This window comes from Ischnura elegans, chromosome 3 (assembly GCF_921293095.1).
Source record: "Ischnura elegans chromosome 3, ioIscEleg1.1, whole genome shotgun sequence".
Classification (NCBI taxonomy): Eukaryota; Metazoa; Arthropoda; class Insecta; order Odonata; family Coenagrionidae; genus Ischnura; species Ischnura elegans.
Window position 1 is genome coordinate 58,802,895 of NC_060248.1, and position 13,780 is coordinate 58,816,674.

General features: G+C 39.9%; 1 protein-coding gene across 1 annotated transcript; it reads right to left on the minus strand.

Annotated features, from left to right (window-relative positions):
• Nucleotides 1–4,379: 4,379 nt before the first annotated feature.
• LOC124155019 (phenoloxidase-activating factor 2-like) lies at nucleotides 4,380–13,184 on the minus strand. The gene is made up of 6 exons (XM_046528762.1): nucleotides 13,166–13,184; nucleotides 12,825–13,054; nucleotides 9,481–9,831; nucleotides 7,700–7,971; nucleotides 5,761–5,924; nucleotides 4,380–4,820 (listed from the first exon to the last, which is right to left on the minus strand). The coding sequence occupies exons 2-6, from the start codon at nucleotides 13,001–13,003 to the stop codon at nucleotides 4,623–4,625; spliced, it is 1,164 nt and encodes a 387-aa protein (XP_046384718.1). The 5' UTR covers nucleotides 13,004–13,054; nucleotides 13,166–13,184; the 3' UTR covers nucleotides 4,380–4,622.
• Nucleotides 13,185–13,780: the final 596 nt, after the last annotated feature.

A 13,780-nucleotide genomic window follows, 5' to 3' on the forward strand; every position in this document is an offset into this window, starting at 1 on the left:
CTTCTAGGGGGGGTCACAAGGGTTACGCAGATCTTTTCATATTTGAGATTGAAAACAAAATGTAACAATTACTGTTGATCATATTCTCTTTTGTTTTGATATGAAAGTTATTAATATGAAATTAGAAGATTAAGGCTTCGAAATACAAAAAAAACGAACGTAAGGATAACCGTATTAAATATCTTGCCTATTTTTTAAGCGTCTGTGGGGGGGGGGGGGGTAGTGCCCCTGTCCCCCTCTTAGATTGCCTATGTCCTCTGTTGTAATATTCGTGACATGAACGATTAAAAGATAAAGACGAAATGATGTGCTTGAAATACACTCTTCAGAATACGACCTAAGAATAACGTCCCATCGGAAGGAAACCGATTATCCGGCAGGCCAAAACGTGGAAGCAGAAACTTTTCCGGGATACTTCTCCCTTCCTCCCCTCCCCCCCTCTCCATCTCCCCATTGTAACCCACCCATTCACAATCGAGGGACCGGATTACCGGTTGCAGTGACGTCTGATTCTCTCACGATGACGCTCAGCGTATTTTTCCTCGTCCGACGTTCACTACCATTTCACAATGTTAAACGGTGACGTCAATCTGCAAGCGGTTGATTGTTAGGACCCCTCCGGGCTTTCCAAGGATTAAATCGCCCCGTTACATCGCCAAAGGATTTCGGACGGCTCTTGGACGCGCATGCAGTCGGAATTTAACTCGTGGATTTCTCAGGCCTTCAAATGAGAAGGGAGAACCAGGCCCGGAACTAGTGCGGGGCAGAGGGGGCGCGAGCCCCTGGCGACCTCAGATATATTTACTCTGAGCTGGCGACAAATTTCAGGGGGTGGCAAAATTTTAAAATATTATTTAATTTTTCCAATTCAGTTGTTCAACTATAATTATTAATGCATAAATTATTAAATAATAATATTCATAAAACATCTTCATAGCAAACGTACGGAGTGCAATTTCAATTTTCGCATCTCAAAACAATAGCTTTATACAATTATATATATTACGGATATATTATATTACGGATATATTTTAGTGGTAAATAGATGGGGAATGAGGGGGGCTCAGCGACAATGGGGCGGCAAACTGATCTTTTCCCCCCTGACAAAACTCCTAGTTCCCGTCCTTGTCAGGAACTTGTCATCAGAGATCTATAAGCGGTCATTCAGCGACTGAAAATACCGTTGCAATTTGAAAACTCAAGAGAACACATAAATACTATAGTCAATATTCACTCGTTTTTAATCCTTTCCTTTGTATCTTTACAACGCGCAGTGCGCATGCGTACAAGATCAGAATTGAAAAGAAACTGGAAAGGAATGGTATTTCTTTATATTTTGATTGTAATCGGGCAGAAACGATTATTCAAGCGTGATTATTATGTCACTGACAGGCGCCTTGAATGGAAAGGATAAAGGAACTTGTAAATAGTGAAGCAGAGGTCAAGGTGGTTTTGTAGTTCCAAAAACAGTGGCCAGTATGGTGTGGTAGTTGGAGAAGGCGACCAATATCTTAAATCATTTCCACCATTGGGATGGAAGGATGGAGAGAAACCCGGCGTCGGCAGTAGCCTGCTCTTATCGAAAGGCGCCAAGGGGACCACAGCTTAACGTCCCATCCGACGGACCGAATGTTCCGCTTGAAATGTCCTCCACACATCATTCAAGCAGGGATAGAGCAGTCTCTGAAAAATCTCCGCCACCACCGGGATTTGAACCCATGCCCACTGAGTGAGAAAGAATCACAATAGCCACGATACCAGTCCGAGACCCCTTATTACTGAAATCCCAGCCTTAACAATGGAAAATTTAAAAAATAGGAAATAAAATGGTTTTAATATTTTATTTAAAAAATGATACATATCCGGGTTTGTGAGCATTGAAATCAGAGGGAAAAATCCAATCGACATAAATAAGTAGTATGTAAATGAAACGATATGGTCGTAGTCAGCCAATGAGACCCATCGAATTATCTCTTCATCTCTTGGTCCCATGGGCAGTATCCAAATATTGCCTTTGTATTATCTCACATTAAGGTTAAAACCACTACCTCACCAATATGCAGACCCGTATTAGCATTCCGTGTTTTTATGGATGGCAATAATTTTCCTCCAGGCATCCGTTGACCAATATACCGACGAAACAAAGTGAATAAGCCTTTCGGGTCAAAAATGACCCCTGAAAAAAACAATAATTGGGGATATGCGAGTAGTATTTTATGATCTCGAGTTGAGTATCGTATCTAGTTGAAAATTACTCGCGAGTATCGAGTCGAGTCGAGCATGGTAATTTCTGGACCAGGCAATATAACAATGCATACACCAATATATTCTCATTTTTTAAATCCCCTTGTGCTTTTCTATTCTAAATGCTTAGCCTGATGTAAAAGGGAAAAGATAATTAGAAAAGTTGATGGTAGTTGTGTAAGAATTAGGAGATTAATGAAAATTAATGTGTCTTAAACAGTTCCATAAGCGCAATTGAAATGAATTAACCTCTAGTAACATGTCGTCTATTTAATTAATTGTATGTATCCAAATTACTAGGAATAGGACTGAGTAAAGCCATTTGCACAGTTGTAATAAATATATACGTAAATTAATCATGTAATATTTGGCCCTTGAAAATTCTCATGCAGAAAAATCATATTGTTTTATATTCTCAGGCAGCAGGTTTACACGTCTCCATGTTACAGTGTTACTGCCTGCAGAAAATTGTCTATCGCTACACTCTTGTCGGGAGATTTCTGAACTTACTGGTCTCGACAGCTCTGTAACCGAAACTTCTCGACTCTATAATCGTAATGCTACTCGTAGCACTCGAGCACTGCCAACTACTCGGCTCGAATCGAATTTTCGAGTACCTACTCGCACATCCCTAACAATAATTTATGATTGAATACTTTTTGTATCCTTTTGATTAAGAAACTTAAAGTACAAGGAGGAAAATAAAAACCTCATGCTCCACAATGACACTTCTTTCAAGCAAACGCGTGGCTCCCATACTGCAGGAGTTTATAATCATAAGAATTACCAAGGACTAAGCTAGCTATAGTTATAAGGCTAGTTATTTTAATAGAAATGAATAGTTAAGAGTAATTCACAGAAATTACTGTGCGAACTAATTTATAGCACTCTAATAGAACTTTGTAGAATCAGCAGCGCGGTGATGGAAATGATTGCGGTATAACCTTTCAAATATTATCAGTTTCGACGAGTTCATTAAATCTTAAACCTTGATCCATACATTTGTAGGGAAGAACTACGCCAGCATTTTCCTAAATAGGAAAAAATTGTAGCATTACCAAGATATTTTTAATAGGCTATTTCTCCATAGTTTGATGATTATTCGATTCAACTGCTAAGGGAAAATGTAATCTCAACCAAGCCTTTGTGTGCTTTGGCAACTTTAGGTACAGGGAGTGAAAGAAAAACCTCATGCGCCACCATGACATGTCCTTCAATATAATTCGTTCAATAACAAGGCTTTAAGATGCGCCCTTTCTCTAAATAGTCAATTTAAGCCTCCTGTATATAAATTGAAAACTTTAGAAAATTACCATGGATTCCGCTACCATGATAATGTATTTATTCGAACTGTCTGATATTCAATTTCTTTCAAGACGAAGTTCATATGACGATACCTTAACTTATAGATCATCTGTTTAACATTTCAAGCTTTATGAAAATCCTACATCCAAATTTACAGGAAAATGTCAATGTTACAATGTTGTAGCATCTCTAAGCATATGATAATTCCATTGTTATTTTAACAATCACCGGTTGTGCGGAAGACATCCTATCTCCTTCACGCCCACCCATTTCTCCGCCAAGGTCTCCTAAGGTACATTTCATATACTCATTTACGTAATTTGCGTACACCAGTTGTATATCATCAAGCGAAATTTAAATGGGATCTCAAACTCTTGATGAGAGTACGAACTTGGATTGAGAAAAAACTAGATAAATTTTAGGTTTTTCAGCAACAGCAATGGACTACCAAGATAAGACTATAAGATAAGACACCCTAATGGACTACCGGGTTGTGCTGACCATTTGAGGTAATTCTCACTACGGTTCCCAAAAGCGACAGATAAAATAATTTAAGTCATGAATCAGGCGGCTGAAGTTATCCTTACAGACTGGAATAGTACACATGAGTAACTAATTTTAACATCATGACAGAATATTGGTTCCGATAATGCTTCAGATAATACACTATGGAGCATTATTTACAACGTATTTAATTGCAGGTTCCTTGGAGAAAATGATGAGAAAATTCCTTGATTAAAATAACTTTCCTAAAGGCAAATTACAAAATGAGTTCGAGAAAAATATGAGAACAAGAATTTTTAAAGAAAAAAAAACAAGAAATTCCACCATAATTAATAAAATATTTAATCACAAAAAATACGAAATTGTAAAATGTACAAAATGTTTCAAAGGGCAAACAGTGAATCTGCGTCCCATATCCTGGTTGTAAATAAAATAGTCATTTTTTTAAAAGGCCGAACTAAAATAACATGCTATGCAAGTCCTCTTAATACCATCAATCTGGCGGAGGGGAGTTCATCAGCTTTATAATTATAGAGAGAAAATCCGTTGTCTTCTTTCAAGTTAATATCTCACAGAGAGTAATACGTAGTATCCAAGTTGTGTTCCTTCATATTTTCGTCTATCCAATCTCTGAAGTGCGCTACATTGGCGTAAACACCAGGAATATGTGACTTCATGCAGCCGATCCCCCACGCAACAATGCCAGATTGCATGTAGCGCTCTGGGTTGTGGGGATGGGGACAAACCAGGGGACCACCGCCATCACCCTGGAAAATAAACAACCAAATCCATCAGATGCACATTGTGGAAAGGACATGGCAATGATTATTCAAAGCACTAAGCATATAATTAAAATGCCAATCGCGAAAAAGAGCAAAGTTCAGTGCAGTGCAGTTCGAGAAGAGTCAACTCCCGACTGCACCAGAAGTTAAAACTTTCAGCTCGGATATTTCCGTTATATGATGCAAAATAATTAGGTGTAAAATATATGATCTATTGAGGAGTCTTATATAGTTAACCATAGTACTGTAAAGCAATCATTAAGTATGGATATGATCTATCATTATCAAAATGACTGAACGTATTTAAGTAATTCCATCTATTTTAATTAAATCACAATAAAGATCCCTTTAATTTTTAACTAAATTGTAGACATTCGGTTAAAACTTTATTATAAATTATACAGTTAACCTTGGTAATTAGGAGCAATAATTAAGTATAGGTGGGTACGAATAATCATTACTAAAAATGACAGTAGCACATCTAGGTATTTACAGGCATTACGATATATTTTATCAATTTGAAGTTAGTCACAATAAAAATTATTTGTAATTTTAAAATAAATTGTAGATATTATTTTGATACTCAACTATGAATTTCTAAGTAAAATATAATTAAAGTAAATAACCATTTTCTTACGAATCTGGTATTTTTTCAAAGCAATCAGGAATAGATTACGCAATTATCCAAGTGGTCAACAAACAAGGTAGTTTTCGATTTATCTGGAGATATACCAGAGTATTTATGAAATTTGCAATAAAATTGAATTATTTTCCATTGTGCATAATTCGGCCAAACGAATTTAGAGACATTGATAGCTCTATTGTTTTCCGTCAATGGATTTTATCTGAAAACTTAAACATCAACGACCAAGGACCTCTGATCCTTGGCAACCAATGGAAATTGTAATCAATTGTTGAAACCAACCTTGCATGTATCTTTCCCTTTCTCTCCGCCGGCGCAGATGAAGGATTCGTGAAGTCTGAAGTAATATCCGAGCCTCGTCTTTCGGAGATTGTGCTGACATTTGGCGTGACTAACTATTGGCAAATCCAGCCTCTTCAGGATAGAACTGTACTTCCCTTCCTTGCCTGGAATAAAAATTTGTACTGAGTTCAATTCTTGGGGGGAACAGCATTATTTACCGCTACTATGTTGACGAAATGATGTGTTCGCGGGAAAATAGACCCATATATACTGGCAAACGATAGATCTTGATGTACTCTAAGCTTATCAGGTTACGTCCAGCATTTCCTATTAAATTTGGATTTGTTCGTCTTTCATCGAAATTCACCGAAGTCATAATTATACTCCATTGCACCCAGGAGAGAATATATATATATATATATATATATATATATATATGGTGTTCACAAACTGTTTTATCCCCCGAGTCAATTCATTTATATGGCTGTCTGTTAATATGACACAAGTTTGACTATTAAATCAATGAATGTATTTGCAGGAAAGAGGTCATCCTGGACGTTAGGCAATACTTCAGCCACCTTATTCAAGTGTACGGTAGACATTGACCCCTGCATAAATTCCCAACAAACAAAATTTGCAGGAATGTTAGGAATACCTTTCTAATGAAATGTTGAAGAGTCCATATCGATCCCTTGTGTGCAAAAAATTTTGTTCAAGATCAAAGGTCACGATAATGTTTTTTTTTGCATTTTTTTAGCCGAACTGTTAGTTTTATGATAAAAATTGCTCGGGACAAAATTTTAGATCAGGAAATTATCTACAAAATTGTCATTTTCCTTTTTTCTGTAGGATTTACCATTTCTGAGAAAAGTCCATTCGAATGTTAGCTGGAGCTGTGCAATAATGTTCGGTAAGCGCAATATTACGGAGAATGCATGGGTAAAGAATGTAGGGATCCCCTATTTTTTGGGCTAATTTGACCGGGCTATAAAGCTGCTCCGTTGAGTTACAAGCTTTAGGTATTCGTGTATCCTATTATTCTTCGACCCCCGCAAAATCAACTAACAAATATTTGGAAATGAAATCTAAATGCATCATTATCCTACAGATAAGACCCTGGGTAGGATCCAAGTACAGTGGCAAATTAAGGATATGGACAAGGGGGGGCGAAGTGGGGGTAAAAATTGGATATCCAAAGGGGGGCTATTGCCCCTCCTAGCCCCTCTCTTGATCTACCACCGAATTGTAACATTTTATTTATTTTTTATTTATTTCACACACCACCGAAAACAGCACTATTTGGCCTTTACATCGGGGTTGATAACATTTAACACAGGACACCTGGACAAGGGTAACTTACCCAGGCGGGACTCGAACCCGCGACCTTCGGTTTGGCAGGCGAGGACTTTACCCCGCCGACACAGAGGCCGGCGAACCTGAAGCGTGTACAATAGGCCCTAAGTTTAGAGCTTAGCTTTAAATTCGTTAAAGTAGGTAAATATATCGGAAAATAAAATTTGATACTTTTTCACAAAATCAAAAACCTCCAAAAACTTCCATTATTTCTAGTGTGTGTTTCGACCCAATGGAGGGGGGCCAATAGCCCTCTCTATCCCCACTCCCCCTTAGATCCGCCACTGCCTAAGCACGAGTATGAATCTGAGCATTAAATATTATCTCCCTGTTGACTATTTTAAGAGAACACGTGCGCATAAGATTTCGAAGGAATTTGTTCATTTGGTTAAGAAATTTTACATCTCATCGAGAAAATGCCAGCTTTGTTAGGTAAATGATGAAACGTCTTAAAGAGATTGATATCTTGAAATCTAATATGGTGAGATAAACACGCCTAGAAAAATAAGCCAGTACACTGGGCAGAGCCTGAAAAGAATTCCAACATATTTTTCACTGGGAAAACGAGCATTTCAAAGAGACTCACCAAAGGCGTCCTTTCCCCAGCCACTAGCCAAGCAGATGGTCGCGGGAGGAGGCAGCAAATTTTTGTCTGGCAAGCAGACGAATCCTATGTGTTTCGCCGGTTTCACGGGCTCCGACAGGAATAGGAGAGCCACGTCGTTGAAGAGATTCCCGCTCTTGAACTGAGGATGAACGACCACTTTGGACACACCCCGATCTTGATGACGGTAGATTTCTTTGCTCGTGCGAGAATCCCACTCTCCAGCCCTGATTGTCAACGGCGAATCCACGAAACTGGAAGGAAATAAAAAGGTACTTACAATATTAATCATAGGCTGGTTGGCGTATATAAGCACATGGAAAATAAAGAGTGACGAAATGCACATTAGTAACAATTAGTAACGAATTACGGACGAAGTAGGTCTGCAGAAAGTAAAGTATCACCAAATAAGGATAAACGGTCAATGGAAATTATGTAAGTGGGTACTTTTAAAAAGGCGGAAACAAATTATGAAATCATTAATATACTTAATACCAATCAGTAAAGAATAAAAATCGTGTTTAAGACCTAATGCACCCCCTAATTTAATTCATAAAAAGACATTAAAATGGCTGCCCATCACTAAGAAGGGCAGAAGTTTGCCTTTTCCTCCATAACTTCTTGTATATTTATTAATGAAATTTTAAGGGCCGTGTAGCAGTTGAGCGAAAATAATTTCCCAGAGCCGTCCTCTTCAAAGGACAAAAAAGGGAATGGCTATAGAATAGGATTGCGTAGGAAAGAGGAAAAAAGTGATGAACTATGATGGACAAAAGTAATGAAAGAGAAGAAAAAATTACAATGGAAAAAATAAGAAGTGTAACCAGAAAAAAACGTAAGGGCTGAAAGAGTGGACCATGTTTGACAGTTGGTGAAGGAATTTGCATGCCAATCGTGTACGAAAGTGAAAAGATTGGCCCAAGATTGGATATAGTGGAATACTTACGCAGACAAATCGCAGACCTGTGACCAGAGAAGAACACTTTGAGCGAAAATAAACGACCAGACGTTTTATTAACTGCGCATTATAAAAGAGGCGCAAGTACTCGCTGGTCATTTTTCCACGATCATAAGAGACTACAGCGGCAGCGCTAGAACTCGCAAAGGGATTAGAAGACTTTTAGAGTAGCCTATTACCTTGTGTGTACCTTAATGCACGTTTCTGAATTTTGTTATTATTTCGAATAGCATGTTTTGTGTGTCCTAGATTTAGTGGCGGATTACCTAAATGAGCAGTTGACAAGTGGTGCATGAATGTGGTGGTATAATTTTTTAGTGTGCGTAAAGTTTCATGGCACCGTGTGGTGTGCATGTGGGAATCCTATTGCATGCTTCATGCTGGTGATTTATCACCTCCTGCCAAACACCCCTGAGGTGGCTCGCCAGGTATTATGTAGTCGGTGACCTTGACGGTGACCTTACTGGGTCAACGGTTGAATTTTCGTAAATGTTATTTTCGGTTTCCTCGTGTCCGAAAACCTAAGAATTGGCATATTGGTCAATGAAATTCAGACTTTTTTCTATCTCGATTATTTTAACATTGAAACCTCATAAGGCAAATTAAAATTTTTGGTTTGGACCCACATTGTGAGGTCAAAAGATCAGAATTGTAAAATTTTGCTCACAATCGACAAAACTTAGGACCTTTCCCTATAAGTTTGCCAATTGTCATGAATATTGCTCGATGCAAAGTTACTAAAATTACAGGTCAAAAATGACACACGACCATTGGGACAGTCTGTATATGTACAGGTATTGGTTACCTGGCCACGCAGTGCGCTCCAGTGAGCACCACCTTGGGATGTATGAGGGACCCTCCGCACAAGTACTTGAGCACAGTCTCCGTGGACCCCTCCTCCCGCTCTTCTTCGCCGAGGGCCCGGGCCTCCACCGGCTGCAGCACGGCCGTCATCCACGGGAACTCTCCGAACTGCGCCTCGCTGTTGGTCGCTCCCATTATGCGGAAAGCCACGCCATTTGGGTTGAGCACGCCGCACGTCCCCTTGCGATCCTTGGAGTACACGTCGCCCTGGAATTCTGCCTCCGGGTCCATCTCCATTGGGGGAGTGGCACAGCACACTTCTAGGTAATTTTCACATCCCAATGGTTTTATTCTGATAGATAAAACACATTTCATTTTGTAAGAGAGAGTTTTCAGGCTTAATTTGGTGGAAGTATAACATATTTAGGAAGGATTTTGGTGGAAGTCTAACGCGAGAGACAGTGGCGTGGCGAGGGGGGTGTCCGGATGTATATGCCCCCCACCCCGGACTTTAAAAATAATGACTTTGCTTCATAAGAGAAAACAGAATATTGAAAAATCATGGATTTACAAAACATTTCTTTGAAAAATTGAATTTTATTCGATTATGAAAAGTGTTTAAATTGGTTTAAAACACTACTTTGTACCCTTTTTTCTAAATTGTCCACCATGGTTTTAGACCTACCCTCCCCTGAACGAAATTCCTGGCTAACCCACTGGCGAGAGAAAGGTAATTTTACATTTTTCCAAAGTAAATGGTGCGGTTTCAGTAATTCATCGGAAGATGAGGAAGCCTTCTCGGGAAATAAGTCGCGTTAATGATGACTTTTAACGTTAGACTGCTATCTTTGTCGACGTTTCAATGGCCGTCTCTGTCATCGTCTTCGGAGCGAATGAAGTCGATGGCAGAGGGGGCCATCGAAACGTTGGCAGTAATCTCGACCCGGCTGATTCCCCGAGAAGACTTTATCAGCAATATTCGCCGGGAAAGTACCAAATCCTTCTTTATAGGAAGATAGTAGGAGTAGGGTGGGAGAGATTTTTCAGAGGCTGCCCGATTCTTGCTTAAGTGCCTGGAAGAGGGCACTCCGTCCGTCGAATGGGACGTTAATCCGTGATCCCCTTGATGCCTTTCATTAGGATTAGGCTAATGTTGACACTGGGTATCTCTCTTGTTGAGTGACTATGGGCGCACTTATTGAAGTTTTTAATGTTGAAAAACTAGTTAAGACGAATTATAAAAATAATAAAGAAACTGTCTAGTTTCATGTCAGCCATGTGAAAAAGCGCACCATTTTTTTATGAAAACGCTGCATGGTAGCCTGATGTATATAACCGTCGAAGGTCGAGTAGATGAAAGACAAAATATGGCCGAAAATAAATATCACCGGAAAGTTACTAAGGAAGAAATCGAGAGATTCGGCCTTCACTTACAATTAGTGAAAATTCATGCTGAATGAAGATAAGCAACCTTAGTAAATTTTCACATAAATAGAATTGGGCCAGTTACCATTGTGGTAACTAGCTTCCACATTCATATGATATCCCTTTCCATCACCTATCAGATTTATGGCAAGGGTTAAGAACTTTTCAATTACTATGAAGTACGCCACATCCTTCTTAATGCCAAAACAATTGACACGACTATGGTTTGGGTCAGATTTAGCTCGCTCAGACAGATAAATGTCATTCTTTAACGGAATTAGACCGCAGACGGTACATCTACATAATACCGTGCGAGCCACCTCTAGGGTGTTTGGCAGGGGGTGATAAATCACCAGCATGCATTTGGACTCCCACATGCACACCACACCGTCCAAAAAACGTCACGTATACTAACAAATTATACTACCATATGCTGTTAGAAATAATTATAAAATTAAGAAACATGAATTAAGTTTTACATAGGTTATTAGGCTACACTGCAAGTCATGCAATCTATTTACGAGTTCTATTGCTGCCGTTATAATCTCTTATTGATCGTGGAAAAAATGGCATTCGGAATCTGTCTGTTCTACAATCTATCTCTCTTATTTTATTTATATGATCTGATCTTCCGTGGTATGTTGGCGTCCGTAAGATATAGTTAACTTCGTCAGAAAATACACTGCTCTTGAATTTATCTACAAGGTTTAGTCTATTTTTCAATCTACGGTCCGACAGAGATTCCCATCCGAGTTTATCTAAGAGGTCAGTTACACTAACAAGGCTATCGTAACGACCTTTCACATACCTGACCTTTCACATACCTGGCAGCTCTTCTTTGCACGCGTTCTAACTCTGTTATTAAGCCTTTTTCATGAGGGTCCCAAACACTGGCAATTGATAGACTAGAATAATGCCAAATTAATCAATTAATATCCCAGTTCAAATGGCTTGTAGACAAATGGCTTGGATATCAAGTATGAAGAAAGAGCTACATGATCTGAGTAAGAGCTTTGTGATAAAATTTCGTTATCTTGAGAAAATTATAATCATAGAAAAAGACAAAGAAAAATATATTAAAATTCTAATCAATGCATAAACGGTGACTGCCATTGCAGTTAAGGTCAAAGTTTCTTGATGCTTGAAGAAGAATCCCGGACACTCCCACTGGGAAGTGTATTATGGGAAAACTCGTATTGTGGGAAGATTTTCGGATAAGAAAGCAAAAGAAAGGTGCTATTTCGCACTCGTCCGACCGCACCTTGAATATGCAGCGAGTGTATGGGATCCGGTGCAGATAGACTTAATCCGCGAACTGAATAATATACAAAAGAAGGCTGCGCGTTTCGTCAAAAACTGCTACGGGCGTACAGACAGCGTTACCCAGATGTTAAGCGAATTAGGCTGGGAACCGCTGGAGACTCGGAGGCTGCGCGCTAGGCTTAGATTGCTTGAACAATTGAGAATGGATATCTTTAAGAGCGACACGGAGAACATAATATTAGAGCCCCAGTATATTTCCAGGTATGATAGAAGCGTTAAATTAAGAGAGATGTTTTGCCGAACGGATAGATATGGGAATTCGTTTTTCCGCCGAACCATAAAGGACTTCAATAAACGCTAGTCCCAACTCCGTTAGCACTCTATTTTTTTCTTTAATCTGTGAACGGATGGTGTCCTAATACCCCCTGCCACACGCCTGTTAAGCGGCTTGCGGGGTATTATGTAGATGTAAATGTATTGCTTACGTCTTCCTAGCAGCTAAATTCTTATTCTATCTCCAAAGTTTCATACTGTATTGAATAGACTGCATGAAAAGATTACCCCGCGGTTATATATTTCAATCATATATTTTACCCCTGATACTTCCAATATAGCGCGAGTGATGTGTAATTTTAATTTAAAGACTAAATTTCATACCTGACATCGATGAGACTGGCTCCGTCATCGATTGCGGATCCGTTGAAACACTGGTAGTACGGGATGCATGAGCAGTTCTTCGGAACATCCTCCGAAAACAATTCGTCCAACGAGGATTCCTGTGCAGCGGACAGTACCAAGAGAGCCGAGATGGCCAGAAAACTGCTTAAAACCCTCATGACGTCTTCGAGTGGTGCCAACGTCCTTTCTAGTCGCTGCTCGTGGAGCGACTGGGGACAGATAGGGGGGCAGCAAGACAAAAGCAGGCGTAAATGCGAGGATTGCTTCACTCATGCAATCCCTAAAGAAGAGAAAGAATATATGAAGACAGTGAGGCTTACATTGGCTTCGGTGACGCAGGTATAGCGGAGTGCATCCGATGGGGTCTCGGAGGTAGCCTCTCCTCTTTCATCCCACAACCGTTGGTACGGTTAGAATTCCCCGCACAGCCGAAAATCTTTAGAATTCGAATGCCTCCGGCGTAAAGTCGCGGGTAGTCCCACCGCGGCTCAGGGAAGAGGCAATGACGTTCGAAAGCCAGGAGGTTAACTGGAAAGGGAGAGGGCCCACCCTTTCAGCAGACAACGGGCGATGGTGAAGCAAGAATTAGGGGGAGGTGAGGGTGAATACCTTCGCGAGGAGGTTCGCCGGGGTAAGGTGAGGGGAATTGGTACGTTTCAGGAAAATCGTCGTGAAACTAGTGGATGGTCAGCCGGGGCAATATTGAAAATCAAACTCGAAGGGGAAATACTCAAGCCGGAATACATCCCGTTCTTGGTGCCAGTACTGAGGGGACACATTGCTAGAGGGGGAAAATGACGCTATCGTGCGGAATTCCGGAACGCTTCAATTCTGCTCGAACGGTTACCTTTTTCCTGACGACTTAACCGCTTGGAAATGACACTGCCGTTTTGATGTATAGGGTTACCATAAATAAGGGAGCGGTTTTTAGCATA

Excerpts from the sequence above, each read along its gene's own strand:
- LOC124155019 (XM_046528762.1), bottom strand. The coding sequence starts at position 13,003 with ATGAGGGTTTTAAGCAGTTTTCTGGCCATCTCGGCTCTCTTGGTACTG. Across the intron at positions 9,832-12,824 it reads GCCAGTCTCATCGATGTCAG|AATAAAACCATTGGGATGTG; the intron begins GTATGAAATTTA and ends TTTATCTATCAG. Across the intron at positions 5,925-7,699 it reads CTGGGGAAAGGACGCCTTTG|GCAAGGAAGGGAAGTACAGT; the intron begins GTGAGTCTCTTT and ends TTTTTATTCCAG.